Source organism: Mastacembelus armatus, unplaced genomic scaffold (assembly GCF_900324485.2).
Source record: "Mastacembelus armatus unplaced genomic scaffold, fMasArm1.2, whole genome shotgun sequence".
In the NCBI taxonomy this organism is placed as follows: Eukaryota; Metazoa; Chordata; class Actinopteri; order Synbranchiformes; family Mastacembelidae; genus Mastacembelus; species Mastacembelus armatus.
In genome coordinates this window covers 1,856,460-1,871,256 of record NW_022872938.1, presented here as the reverse complement: position 1 = coordinate 1,871,256, position 14,797 = coordinate 1,856,460, and the positions used below count along the sequence as shown (strand labels likewise).

General features: G+C 39.5%; 1 protein-coding gene across 2 annotated transcripts in view; it reads right to left on the bottom strand.

Annotated features, from left to right (window-relative positions):
• The window catches only part of ezh2 (enhancer of zeste 2 polycomb repressive complex 2 subunit), a 31,412-nt gene extending 19,207 nt beyond the window's left edge, over positions 1-12,205 (bottom strand). The window contains exons 1-5 of one of the 2 annotated variants that reach the window (XM_026305714.2): positions 11,801-12,205; positions 6,182-6,305; positions 1,937-2,065; positions 1,669-1,788; positions 1,375-1,495 (exon numbers count right to left, since the gene is read on the bottom strand). In XM_026305714.2, coding sequence (XP_026161499.1) covers positions 1,375-1,495; positions 1,669-1,788; positions 1,937-2,065; positions 6,182-6,298 — 487 coding nt within the window. In that variant the 5' untranslated portion in view covers positions 6,299-6,305; positions 11,801-12,205. The remainder of the gene's footprint in view (positions 1-1,374; positions 1,496-1,668; positions 1,789-1,936; positions 2,066-6,181; positions 6,306-11,800) is intronic. The other variant, XM_026305713.2, reaches the window with a different exon arrangement.
• Between the last annotated feature and the right edge of the window lie 2,592 nt (positions 12,206-14,797).

Genomic DNA, 14,797 nt, shown 5'->3' with positions numbered 1-14,797 from the left:
GGTGAATACAGGGTGGTACAGACAAAAAATAAATAAATTTCTAAGTCTCCTATCCTACGATTTAGCACAGGAACAGAAGGCGTTTCTTAAACCCCTCTGGGGTCGATGCACGCGCCGGCGCATTTTGACACATCTTTTCCTGATAAGGCCGAAACAAACTTAAATTACTCCGTCAATTCTGATCGTACAGATAAAAGAAGTATATCATTCAAATCTGTAAAGGGTCTAGTTTTAGTGGTATACCATCATAATAACAACAAAACGTTGTGCTTTTTTTAAATACAGAAAGCCGACAGGGTGCGCTCTCGGCCTTTTCTGTCTCTGCCATTTCTCTTCACAGACGCGTAAATAAAACAACCAGAATCTCGGCGAATACTTGGCTCCTAAAAATAAGAATGATATGGCTAGAAAGCTTGAAATGTTTTCTTTTAAGTGAAACAATTCAAGTCGAAAACAAAATCACTTTATATTTAACCCGTATGAACGTAAGAAGTCCATTTTATCCTGTCTCACCTCATTACACGTAATGCGGTCCCGCCTTGTACACTGTCCACATGTAAACAATCTCAGGTGAACCAGGTAAATATGTGCACACCCCCGAGAAATGACATAAAACGTCAAACTTCATCATAGAATTTACCCACTTTTTCGGCGCGTTTGGATGATGGCGCGTTATGCACGTGATGAAGCGCTTCTTGTATTCCACACAGAGACAAATAGTTTAGCTTGTCCTCAGAGTAAAAACACTGATTTTAACTCAAATGAGGATCGTTTGGCTCCTCATTGTGTTGTATTGTGCTGCACTAATCCGTCCCATCTACATTGACTGAAAGGCTCATTATGCGCGTCTTTGTCTGGTCGTTCAGTGCGTCTTTTGTCTTCTCAGGTAAATCACATCACTATTCATCCTCAGACACACCCTCTTGCATATGGCCTTTCTGGACAAAAAGTGTCTTAGAAAATTTAAATCAGTGTATTGTTTACTGTGAATGTGTGAACAAGATGACATTCACAGCACTCTGAAGTAAACACTTTAGCCTACAACATGCAGGTCTCCAAAGTCTTGTGAACCAATGTTCTGTTTGTGTTTTATGGTCTTATTTCAGTGAGTAAAAAATTGTAGTTTTGCACTAACCATGCATAAACACTTTTTTCTCAAAAACACAATGTATAAACTTGCTGCTCACATATTATTGTAGCCAATTTTGTGCTGATTACAGTGTTATTAGACTTTAGAAATTATGTGTAAAAGAAAAAAAGCACAAATGTCAGGACATGTCAAAATTTGTCCAGGCCCCAAAAACCCCCTCAGACCCCAGAGGGTTAACCCAAAGTAAACTTTTTTTTTTTTAAGTTGTCTAATCTGACTCCCACCTCTGTCTCCATGTACTTTTCCATCATAGTTCTTGATGAGCTCTTCTATGAAAGTACCATCCTGGTCCAGGATCTCATCTCCCATGTAGGGGATGTTATGGAGCACTGTCTCATCCTCCACCTGATGCAAAATGCAAAATAAACAGACACACAGCTGTGGTTAAAAAGGTCCAGACTACTGACAAATACACTTATGCTGTGAATTCACTTGGACAACTGAGAACAAAATCACTAAAACACATTTTTGCTGTCCATTTTCTATTACATGCAGTTGTTACATGTTCATACACACACCATGAAGTTCTGCTGCAGTGGTGACCAGGAATACATGACTGGGACTGAGGCCACAGCATTGAGAGTCTTCAGAGGGATGATCTGTCTGGGGAACTCAGAGAATCCACTGTCCACAGTACACTGCACAGTACAGCAATTTAAAAACAAAACAAAAACAAAAAAACAAAACAAACAAACAAACAAAAAAAACATACAGAGCATTTCTCCACACTTTTCCATCGACTTTTTTCACATTTCAGTGAACAGAGTATGTTATTAATCAGCTGACCTCTCGGGTGCCTCTTAAGGAGCTAACAGATGTCATGATATGAACTGGCTGGATTCGCCTGGTCTTCCATTCTTGGTTCAAAATGTCAGTTCTCTCCATGATTTTTTGACGGTTGGTGTTAAACATGCTCTGGAAGAAAAACATTTTAATCAACACTAAAGAACAAAAGACATCTCAGGAGGTCAACCAGCAGCTGAACTTTGCATCTCGAAAAAAATAAATAAAACACTTCTTTGCCTCAAAACTTCACTTAATTCATACATATATATTTAACTCACGAGTTTCACACAGAGGACTCTCTCTTAGAGGTCTCTTAGACCCCATCCTGACTAGACTGCTTAAGACACCCTGCCACTAATTAACTCATCTTTATTAGACTTAGTAAATTTATCTCTAGTATCAGGCTATGTACCACAGGCCTTTAAGACTGCAGTAATCAAACCTTTACTCAAAAAGCCTAGTCTTGATCCAGGAGTCTTGGCTAATTATAGACCAGTATCCAACCTACCATTTATTTCTAAAATCCTAGAAAAAGCTGTTGCTAAGCAGCTATCAGACCACTTACACAGGAATGAACTATTTGAAGATTTTCAATCAGGATTTAGAGCACATCATAGTACAGAAACAGCACTGTCAAAAGTTACCAACAATCTTCTCTTAGCCTCAGATAATGGACTTGTTTCGATACTTGTCCTCCTAGACCTTAGTGCAGCATTCGACACCATTGATCACAACATCTTATTACAGAGACTGGAGCATGTGACTGCTATCAGAGGAACAGCGTTAAAATGGTTCCAATCCTATTTATTGAACAGATTCCAGTTTGTTCATGTCCACGATGAACCTTCCACACGAACAAAAGTTAGTTATGGAGTTCGACAAGGCTCTGTGCTCGGACCGATTCTGTTCACCCTGTACATGCTTCCTTTAGGATATGTCATTAGGAAGCATTTTATTAATTACCACAGCTATGCAGATGACACTCAGTTGTATTTATCCATTAAACCTGATAACACAAACCAGTTAACCAGACTTCAAGCGTGTCTAACTGACAAAAAGGTCTGGATGACCAGTATCTTTCTACTTTTAAATTCAGAGACAACAGAAGTTATTGTATTTGGGCCTAGAAATAACTTTTCTAAAATTATAGCTACTTTAGATGGTATAGCCCTGGCCTCCAGCACTACTGTAAAAAACCTTGGAGTTATTTTTGACCAGGACATGTCCTTTAACTCACACAAAACAAATCTCTAGAACTGCATTCTTTCACCTGCGCAACATTGCCAAAATTAGGAATATCCTCCATGTAAAATACAGAATAGAATTTAAAATCCTTCTTCTCACATACAAATCCCTTCATGATCAAGCTCCTTCATACCTTAAAGACCTCATAGTACCATATTATCCCAATAGACCACTTCGCTCTCAGAGTGCAGGTCTACTTGTGGTTCCCAGAGTTTCCAAAAGCAGAATGGGAGGCAGAGCCTTTAGCTATCAAGCTCCTCTCCTGTGGAACCAGCTCCCAGCCTGGGTTCAGGAGGCAGACACACTCTATAATTTTAAGGCTAGACTTAAAACCTTCCTCTTTTACAAAGCATATAGTTAGGGCTGGCTTCAGGTAACCCTGAACCATCCCTTAGTTATGCTGCTATAGGCCTAGACTGCCCGAGGACCATTGGTGCACTGAGCTCCCCTACCCTAACCCCCCCCCCCCCCCTTTCCGTTCCCCTCCCCTCTCTTCTCTCCTCCCACCTCATGTATATTCCACCATTGAATGTGACTAACCTTGTGCTCTCTCTCTCCCCTAGTTTGTGCTCTCTCCCTCTCTCTCTGTACCTTCTGCAGGTGTCCCTGGTCCTGGAGCTGTATATCGCTGATGTGCAGTTACTGGCCCCACCAACCTGCAGTGTCTATTGTTGTTTATTGTTGCTGTTCTTTTCTCTCTGCTCTATCCACTCACCCCAACCGGTCGAGGCAGATGGCCGCCCAAACTGAGCCCGGTTCTGCTGGAGGTTTTTTCTTCCATTAAAGGGAGTTTTTCCTCTCCACTGTCGCCAAGTGCTTGCTCATAAGGGATTTGTTGGGTTTTTAGTTTTAGTTTTTGTAAAGTGCCTTGAGATGATTTGTATTGTGATTTGGCGCTATACAAATAAAATTGAATTGAATTATCAGTGTCGGATTGCAAAATAGAGAGAGCAAAAGAAAGTAGCATGGCACAAGAAGAGAGGCCACAGAATACAACAGAAAACATCCAAACTTTGGGATCATTTCAGACTGGGGGAGAGGGGGAAAAAAAAAAAAAAAAAAAAAAAAACACCTCTGTACAGTATGTACTGTAAAGCCAAACTAGCTTATCACAACAGTACGTCCTCGATACTTCAACATCTCAACAGAAAGCATCCAGCCCACACATCTAGTCCACCCGTTAAGCAGGGAGCAATGCCATACAGGTAATGTTAACATTACACTACTTTGTACTTTAGTGTTATTATAAAAGCTAAAATAAATGGAGGGACAAATAATGCATACTAATTACAGCTATATGTAATGACCAGTTAAAAATGTAAATCAGTATATCATATGCATTACACAAATAATACTCAGTTAAGCCTGACATTCGAAATAAATTTTATCTATCTAAAACTTTTGGAGATTTAACATCTAATAGGTAAACTGGATATACTCTAAGTATCTGCATTTCAGTCCTGCCTAGTTAAATAAATAAATAATAGTCTGGTTGTCAAATGTTAAAATGGCTACAGTTTTATTACAATGAATAGGGTCAGCAGGTGTAGGGTAACCCTTCAGTATAGTAAATAAATGTATAATAGCCAGTCTTATGAATTTACAGTTTGATTGCATTAATTATTTCACTTCTTCAGTAAATCGCAGCATCATATGGATAGCTTTGTTCAGACAACTCCACCATATTTAACTTAGAGTAAGCAACAACATTTTGAACATGATGGTCATAAACATGCGCCCACTATCCAGATTTACACTTTCAAGTCCAAGTATATGCTTCCTTCAAGAAGCTTCTTTATGAAACGAAGAAATAAAAGGCAATTTGAAGAACATCCTCAAGAACACAGACAACATTGCACTCACAACCGACATATGAGTTGCTACAGAGGTAGTGAGCTGGCATTTTATTTATTTGTTTTTCAGAAAATGTTTTCTTCTAAATGCAGAATGTAACAAGGTACTTCAATGCACTAAATGAGTTTAGTTTTGACAGACAATATTGTTTTCTGCAGTTTAAGCAGGAAAAATTTTGAGTTTTTGAAAGGAAGACCAATTAGTTTTTATATTTTGCATTTTTACTGCTGCTCTTTAATAAAGAAATTGTTTCTTATCCTTTTACTTGACGGAATAATTGACAGAATGATTAAAATATTTGATAGCTGCAGTCCTTAGACAGAGTCGACTATACAAAGCTACTTTGAAGTGTGCAGTACACTCCTCAAAATTTTATGACTGTGGTGGCATCAACCATTTTTAATGGTTGTCTGCTCAGACTGATATCGCAGCAGCAGAGAAAGAAACTAGAAGAGCTGATAAAAAGTCTAGCTCTGTTCTGTTGTGCTCCCTGGACTCAGACTCATGAACACCACATCCCACTCCCTACATGACACCCTGAGCACTTTAAGCATCAACTTTAGTGACAGGGGGCTACACCCATGGTGTGTGAAGGAGCTACTGCAGGTCCTTTGCACCTGCTGCCATCAGACTCTGCGACTGTCACTATATTTGTCATTGCTCACCTCTGTATTCATGTTCATACAGAATGACACCACAATAAATCAAGTTATCTCATCTAAAACATCCACTTGGCTGTGCTATATCAGTTAAAATAAGACAGTGCGTCATAGTCATCATACAACCAGGGAGGCAACAGTAGACACAGTAACCAAGACCCTGTTGTAATCTCAAGAGTAAACATGTCTTTATGAATTAAGTGACACAGGGATAACTAAACAGTGGTATACACACAACCTTCTGAAGTCAACACCAACACTCAGACAAGTAAGAAAATATTTTAAAATCTGTCAAAACTCCAACTCTATTACATTAATGACCAAAAAAAAACTCTTAGGTAACAGGTGGGGTTTTAGCTAGCTGATTACATTAACAATTTACTAATTGGGTATACACTAGTATGTTGCATTGTGATTACTCTATTGATTCTCTCATTCCAATACTGTTAAGTGCTGTAAGTATTTATGATGTGTATTTAGGACAAACCTTGACCTCGTCGGCCCGTCTGAAGCGTTTGAGCTGCCGAAGCCTCATGTACTCAGACTTCACCCTCTTCCTCCAGCAGGCAGGACCCTTCTCTGAGCGCTTCCCAGTGAGCACCATAATGAACCTGCAGCCAAAAGAGGAGGTGGATTAAGGGTTGTACACACAGTCACATTCATTGCAGGGTTATAAATTAGCACTCAGTACCTGCCAAACGCAGGTGTTTTAATTTGTAGTGGCAGATGAATATGCCTAGATGCCTATATTACTAGACATGAGGGTGGGTAAATAAAATACAAGAAATTGCAGACTGAACTGCAAGTTTTACCTTGCTTTTCTTAGACAAAAATAAATAAAATTAAAAAAAAAAAAAAATCATGTTCTATATCTTTCTTACTTAGTACTTTGGTTTTGGTGTTAACTTGTACAAAACCATTAAATTGATATTCGGTTTATGTTTTTTTAGGCTGATTTTGGTGTAATGGGTTAAAAACCTATTAGTGAGTAGTAGGTGCTCTTATGGCTGTACCACCACAACAGAAGTGTCTAACTGCTACTTAATAACATGGTTGACTTTTAGAGTTTTTCCTGTTCTTAAGGAGGAAATAGGTTTAAATCTGTGAGGGGAAGAAAATTATTACTGCAAAATTGTCACATGAGGTTTTAGTTTTTATAAAGTGCCTTGAGATGATTTGTATTGTGATTTGGCGCTATACAAATAGAATTGAATTAAAAGTTTGATTGTTGATTGACTAAAAATTAAAAAGCCATTAAGGACCATGAATCATCCAAATTCCACATAAAGATACAAAACACAGTACAGGACAAAATCAGGTCCTGAGAACACTCTTGCCATGAAGTTACATAGCAACCTGAACATGGCTAGCTAGTTATCTATCTACGTGTATTTAGCTACCGTACAATTCTGACAAGCAGGACTTACATTTTTCTGGGATTGTGAATGAGAATGTGGGGAAGAATGTTTTTTGTCTGCTCTGCCCAAATCGTCAGTTCATAATTCATTACCGAGTGTGAGCTAGTTAGTCAGTGTCTTCCTAAATAATTTAAATATTTACCTCATTAAATGGGTTACTTAACTAATCATGCTTGAATATTGTAGGTTGTGTATGGTTTTTCCACAGTTACATGCTGCAAATTAAAACCTAAAAGTGGCAGATATTAGAAAAGAATTAAAATTAAAAAAAGACTGATGATTTTAGAATCCATCTGCCTCAGCGCCAGACAAAAAAAAAAAAAAAAAGCCAATTCCCAAACCTGATTCGCTGCCTTAGTGTTGCAGATTTTTTTTACATTTGTCTAGTACAGAGTGTTCATGACCAACCAAAGGCCTGCTTTGATTACATCCAGTTCCACCAGCACCTCATGTATTAATCACTTCCACATGTGAGAATTTTGCAGTAAAAATTTCCTTCCCCTCAAAGTTTTAAACCTATTTCCTCCTTAAAGACAGGAAAAACTCTAAAAGTCAACCATGTTATTAAGTAGCAGTTAGACACTTCTGTTGTGGTGGTACAGCCATAAGAGCACCTGCTACACACTAATAGGTTTTTAACCCATTACACCAACATCAGCCTAAAAAAACAAACTGAATATCAATTTAATGGTTTTGTACAAGTTAACATCAAAACCAAAAGTACTAAGTAAGAAAGATGTAGAACATGATTTTTTTTTTTTTAGTCCAAGAAAAGCAAGTTAAAATGGTATGTAATTTCAACCTAACATTTTTCTTTGTTCTTTCTTCTCTCTCTTACACCAAAGTGATTTCAGTTTATAATTGGAACATATTAAACCATGTCTACTGCACTCACCTGTTGGTCAGGGGGAGCCATCTAGGTTTTTTTAATAAGGGGGTGACTGTAGGATGATAAAAGCCCCAGAGGACAGTCGACACTATCTAGGACTTCCAAAGATCACAATTTCAGTTTTCTTGCCACTTAAAGCAAGAAAATTTCTGGACATCCATTCATTAATATCATTAAGTCAATCCAATAAAACACAGGTTGAAGCAGTGCCTGGCTTTAGGGGAAGATAAATTTGATGGTCATCTGCAAAGCAATAAAATGAAATATTATGCTTCAAGCAGATAGACCCCAAAGGCAACATGTAGAGCGCAAAGAGGGGTGGGCCTAAGACAGAACCCGGGGGGACACCACAGGAGAGAGGAACCTTTCTTGATCGGTAGGTGCCCATGTTAACAGCGAAAGACTTCCCAGATTACTAAGACCTGAACCATTGGAAAACAGTTCCTTTAAGGCCAACACACTCTTCAAGACATGATAAAAGAATCTCATGGTTCACTGTGTCAAAGGCCACAGTTAAATCTAAAAGCACCAGGGCAGCCGAGTTACCAGAATCCAATAGTTAAAGATCATTCAAAACTCTTAAAAGGACAGTTTCAGTGCTACGACGTGACTTGAAGCCAGAATGGAATTTTTCAGAAATGTGATTAAAATCAAGGTAAGAAAAGAGTATCAGCAAGAATGAAAGGAAAGGTGTACAAGACAGTGGTGAGACCAGCAATGTTGTCTGGTTTAGAGACAGTGGCACTGAGAGAGAAAAAAAAAAAGGACGCAGAGCTGGAGGTAGCAGAGCTGAAGATGTTGAGGTTTTCTCTGGGAGTGACGAGGATGGATAGGATCAGGAATGAGTACATCAGAGGGATAGCTCATGTTAGATGTTTTGGAGAAAAGGCCAGGGAAGCCAGATTGAAATGGTTTGGACATGTTCAGAGGAGGGACAGTAAATACATAGGTAAAAGGATGCTGAGGTTAGAGCTGCCAGGAAGGAGGCCTAGAGGAAGACCAAAGAGGAGGTTCTTGGATGTAGTGAGGGAGGACATGAGGATTGTTGGTGTGGGTGAGGAGGATACAGAGGATAGGGTTAAATGGAGGCGGATGATTCACAGTGGCAACCCCTTAAGGGAGCAACCGAAAGGAAAAGAAAAATGATTAAAATCAAGGTAGGACTGTGAAAAGACAACCTTCTTTGGACTTTCGACAAAAAAGGAGCTTAGAGATCAGCTTATAGTTAGAACAGTTTGGTACAGAATAGGTTTTTTAATGAGAGGCTGTACTAAAGCATGTTTAAAGGAAGATGGAACGCAACCAAAAGCAAGCGAGGCATTGATTAACCTCAAAATATAAGGCCCAACACTCTCAAAGACATTTTTAAATAATCTGGGTGGAATGTAATTCACAGGACAGTGAGATGGTCTTAAGAGCCAGACTATTTCTGCTAATTCAGTAAGAGAGACAGGCTCAAACTGCTCAAAGACGGGTGGGCACACAGGTGGAATAGCGGAGTCCAGGGCTGAGGAAAATGAAACAGAAGCCCTAATCACTGAGACCTTTTCCATTATAAATAAAAAAAAAAAAAAAAAATTGAATGTATTTTTCACTGGAACCCTGTAAATCAACAATTTCCTTGCTTTCACACCCCACTGGACCTTAAAACAACTAAAAGTAGTACATTTAAAACTTGGAAATATCAGGTATTCCACATATGTCTGCACACAGTAGTATACTGATACCAGATAACTCTGTCGCAAACAAAACATGAAACACAGGGCTGTGAATCAGACTAGCTAGAAATACATAGGCAAACACAATTCACTTTTGTGTCTAATGGTCAAAACTGAAGATGGTTCAAATGCAGGTGACAGGATTTTCCTGCTCTTCGTCAATTCTGCTGTTCACTTGGAGGAAGTTAAACAGGAAATCCATGTGTTCACTCTTTTGTTCTATCATGACTCTGTAAATCACAACAGTCATCTGTCCATGTGTAGCCAAAAGATCCATCTGTCACCGTGGTAGTCAGCACGAGTCGCTATCTGCCAGCATGGTTGGTCTGGCTGCGACCTCACGCTTCCGATTAGACATGGCAGCCAGCTGTCATGGAGACATGCTGGTAAGCTGTGCGTCAGATCATAAGAAATGCACAGGACTTGACTGACATAACATTTTTTGCCTTACTTTAGCTTCAAATCACTAATGGAGATTACAAGAGGCTAAGTGTGCAAATAAAAATAGAGAGTTTACGTACATTCATTGTGTCAAATATTAAAAGTCTTGGTGGCAATACCATCCAGTTTGCAAGTAACTCACATCAGTTTGAGTTATCCTAGTTAATACAAAATACATGGACAGAATATTTGAACCTACTCAGTGTAATATAACAGCATTATTATAAAAGGAAGATGGATTTCTTCAAATCTACATCAGATTGAGCTTGATGTACCTAAAACTGACTACTCCTCCACATAGACCCATTTTTGTCTAGCATGACTTCAGTCTGAAAAGTGAAACAAAAACTTTGTGACGCCCTTTCTTCCAGTTCAGATGTTATGAGTTTTTAGTGTGTGGCAGGTGGATAAATAACACTCCATTGGGCATAAAATCAAACAATCATTTTTACTTGAGACTGAGTAGAGCTTTCTCTCAGCTATCAAAATGTGACACTCTCTCATGTATATTGATGATGATGTGTCAACCACTTTTTCAAGTTTAATATTCAAGAACAACCTCCGGTTTGTTGTTCTCCATCTATGCACATACCTTAAGTGTCAGCAGTAAATGTTTTCATTGCCTAGAGTGACAATTTTCAGAATAACTAATCAATAATCACTATATTTAGAGCTGCAATGATTAGTTAAATGAACCATTCACAAAAAATGAAGTCAGATATTAATATAATAAGAGTAATTGCTGAAGTCATTTTTAAGAAAAAAAAAAATGCTGGTTCCAGCTTATGAAACATAAGGATGTGATGCTTTAATCAGTTTTACATAACTAAACTGAATATCTTTGTCATCTCTTTGGTTAAACGAAAGAGATTTGAGGACTTTGCCTTTGACTTTAAATTATATCAGGTATTCCACAATCTACAGTGAATTGAGAAAATAATTTGTTTAATTATGCAGCCTGTAAAGTTGGATCAAGTTTGATTTACTTTCTATTGAAATAATACATCACAATTAATTAATCAATTATCTTTTGTACTGACAAAATCACTCTGCAAAGCAACTAATAGCTGCACCCCTCAGGTAAATATGATGTTAGTGGAATAGTAATGTCAGAAGTAGATGTGCAAGACGGCAGAAATGGTCACACTAAAGCATAACTCATAAAAATTTTACTTTAAAGACAATAATTTCACTTACTTTCCCCCGCTGTTCGTGATCTAACTTACAAGCCAGTGATCAATCGTACAGCGACGTCCAGTTAAATACATCAACGATCTTTCGGAGCTGGCTACTAATAACTAGCTAACAACAGCCCGTCTGTGTCGTGCCAAGTTTGTATCCCCTCTAAATGCGTTTCCTACCCATACAGTTTCACAAGACTGAACACACAGAGGAAATGGATCTTTCAGATCACTCAGTTTGAATTCCCCTTCTTCCCAAAAACTACGTCTAAAAGTTGGTATCTTTATCGAGATTGTGACAGGGATACAAAATTTGGCACGACAATCCGGCAGCTAGCTAACAGTTGGTTAGTTAACAAAGATTGAGGAATCCACAAAGCACCGAGAACAGACCCGGACAATTTGAACACTATAAAAAGCACTGGGAACAAAGACACCAACGCTGACAGCTTCTTTTACCTGCACAAGAGGCCTGGTCCTCATTCACCGAAGTGATTCCAGGTCGATGTACCAAACACGGGTGAAGTCGTCCTTTGTGTTGCGGATTAGCTGGCTCCGTGCTCGGCTAGCTTACCGTTAGCTTGGCAGCTAGCTAGCACTTAGCCCAGGAGGCGGGAGCGACTCACTTTGCGCGACACCGGCTGTACGTACCAGAGTCCGGCTAAAACAGAACAACTGCGGCTTCTCCGTGTTAGGTCTGACTTTAACACAACGGATGCGGTGTTTCTGAATTAGTCTCACACCGTTTAAAGTCGCTTTGTATTTAACATTTTGTCCAATTTCAATGTTCCGCCTGAACACGGCTTCAGTTCAAACCGCTCCGTCTCGCACTTACCGCCCACTACGGCTGCTGTGCATTCAAGAGGCGCCAAACGTTTGCACCAATCACAGCAGCCGATGTTAGAGTTGCCCAGTGTGTTGAGAGGCGATTGGTCAGGTTGTACTCCGCGTTAGCCAATGACACTCAGACCTGAACCGGGGGCCCTGCAGCGGGGACATGTGGACAGGTTCCTTTTGTTCTCTCGTATGTCAACGAAAAAAAAAAAAAAACACAATTAGGTTGTTTGACAGGAGCGTTTCAACGTTCACATTTAATTTTTCACGAATGTCGGTGACGCGTGACAGATATAAACTTAATCTCGGTGAGCAAAAGCAAAAACTCGCCAACTGAAATTAAGTCGGAGATCTATTTATAGGTGGTTCTGGCTTTGGTTTAATTCATGGACACACGGAAGCATAATTTATCTATCATTTACTGGCTTTCTGACATAATAAACACGATCACCTCGTTTCAATAAAAGATACTTCTCTTCCACGTGCCTCTTGACCTACGGACAGCTCAGGTGGTGGCACGAGCGGAGGTAAGAGTTATTTAGCTAGTGCTGCACAGTTCTGGTTTTAGCATCAGTGTAACTTAGTGGACGAGAAACTACGTCATTTTATTCGCAAGGATGTGAATTAGCGGATCGGCTAAATGAAAGAGATGCTGGGATAGACGGCATCGTCGGGGGTCGACGAGTTTAACGAGCCCCGCCTACGAGGCTGTGAGCCAGTCGCTGATTGGCTGACCGGCCGACACTGTCACCATGCTGCTTCTAAGGCTAAAAACAAGATACCAGAAAAATCTATTGGACTGCAATTAGACGTGTTTTGAGAAATATACAATAAATGTACTTATTCGAATGTTATTCTCAGGGACATTTGGTCTGCAATCAGACATTAAAAACAGGTCACAGAAATAAGTAGGCTTAATGTCAATAAACGAGTAACACTAGCTGGCGATAGATGTAACAATGAAAGGTAATTTATTTTAAATTAAGATCCACATTATCCGTTTTTTTATACACTTTGTTAAATAAGAAGAATTAACATGTATGCCTGTCGATCCATCCATTATCAGTATCTTATCTGGGATCGGGTGGCAGTGGCAGCAGGTACATTGGCGCAATCCAGACATCCTTCTATCTTGCAGCGTTTTCCAACACCTCCTGGGGTTCCCAGGTCAGATGAGGTCATCTCTTGACAATATTCTGGGTTTACCTCCAGGCCACCTACCACTTGGACTTGCATGGAAAACTTAAACTTTTGAATAAAGTGAATAATTTGCAGTAGGAATAGCACACTGTACCACGTAGTGATTCAGTCACTTTCAAATCTGTTGCACATCTAGAAAGAATTCAAAGCATCAAATTAAACTTGAGAAACTGCAATTTTTGGTCATGTAAGTCAAACCATTGTATTTACAGTAGAACACTAGGCAAAAATAATCTTAATTGAAAACTGATTTTCTTCCCTGAAAATAAACAACATCCCTGCCTCCATGGAGGCCAAGAGAAAGGAGGTCACACTTGAACACAGCCATCAAAACCGGTGGCTGCCCTAAGTGGGCTTTCAACAAGGCAACATCCACATCAGGCAGAAAAACAAGAGACACAACTGAGCCTCAAGATCCACAGAAGAAAAACCTGCTCATTCCCTGTGTAGCAGGTGTTTCAGAGAGGCTTAAATGGATTTTTGGGAAACATCACATACCAGTTCACTTCAAACCCACCAACACACTGAGGCGGACACTAGTTCACCCTAAAGACCGGACACCAAAACAAAATAGAAGCAATGTAGTATATGCTGTCCAGGGTAAGGAAGAATGCTCAGAGCTCTACATTGGAGAAACCAAACAACCACTTAACAGGAGAATGATCCAGCACAGGAGGAGCAGCTCCTCAGCACCACAGTCAGCTGTGCACCTCCATTTAAAGGAAACAGGACACTCTTTTGAAGACAGTGATCTACATATTTTGGATGGTTTGAGAGAGGGGTCAGGGAAGCTATATATGTTATATAAGTGGAAAAACCCTCCCTTCACAGGTGGAGAGCTCAGACATAACCTATCTTCAATCTACCAGGCTGCCCTTTCATCTGTTCCCAGGAAATTAAGGAACAAATCAAATGTCTTCCAGCAAAGAGACATTCTTGACATGTAGTCCACTATTAGATCCTAATGACCCTCACCTGAGCTCACTTCTTTTGTTCACCTAACAAGCCTATTCAAACCAGGTATGAAGAGAAACCAACTCAGGAGTGTGGGTCTAAAGACTCTCACCTGATTTACATAGATCACCTAATGAGTCTATAGGTCTAGGGGTGGAGTGAAACCAACCTGGAAGATAAATTGGAAGTTCCATACCAGCTTTCTCTTAGACTGAAATGAGTGGTGAAATGTTTCAACCTAAAAAAGTCCAGTCGCCATGACTCAACCTCTAGATAGCTTCACCTGGATGACTGAGAATCTCCACAGACATATTTTTTATTTGTGAAGATGAGGATGACCAGTACAGGGCTCATTTTGGTGTCATGTGATGATGAAGTGTAGGTGCTTCAAATAGAAGTTGATATGTTAGCGATCCTCCAGGCATTTAATTACTAAGGAATCTGCTTTGATGACACATGGCCACTAGA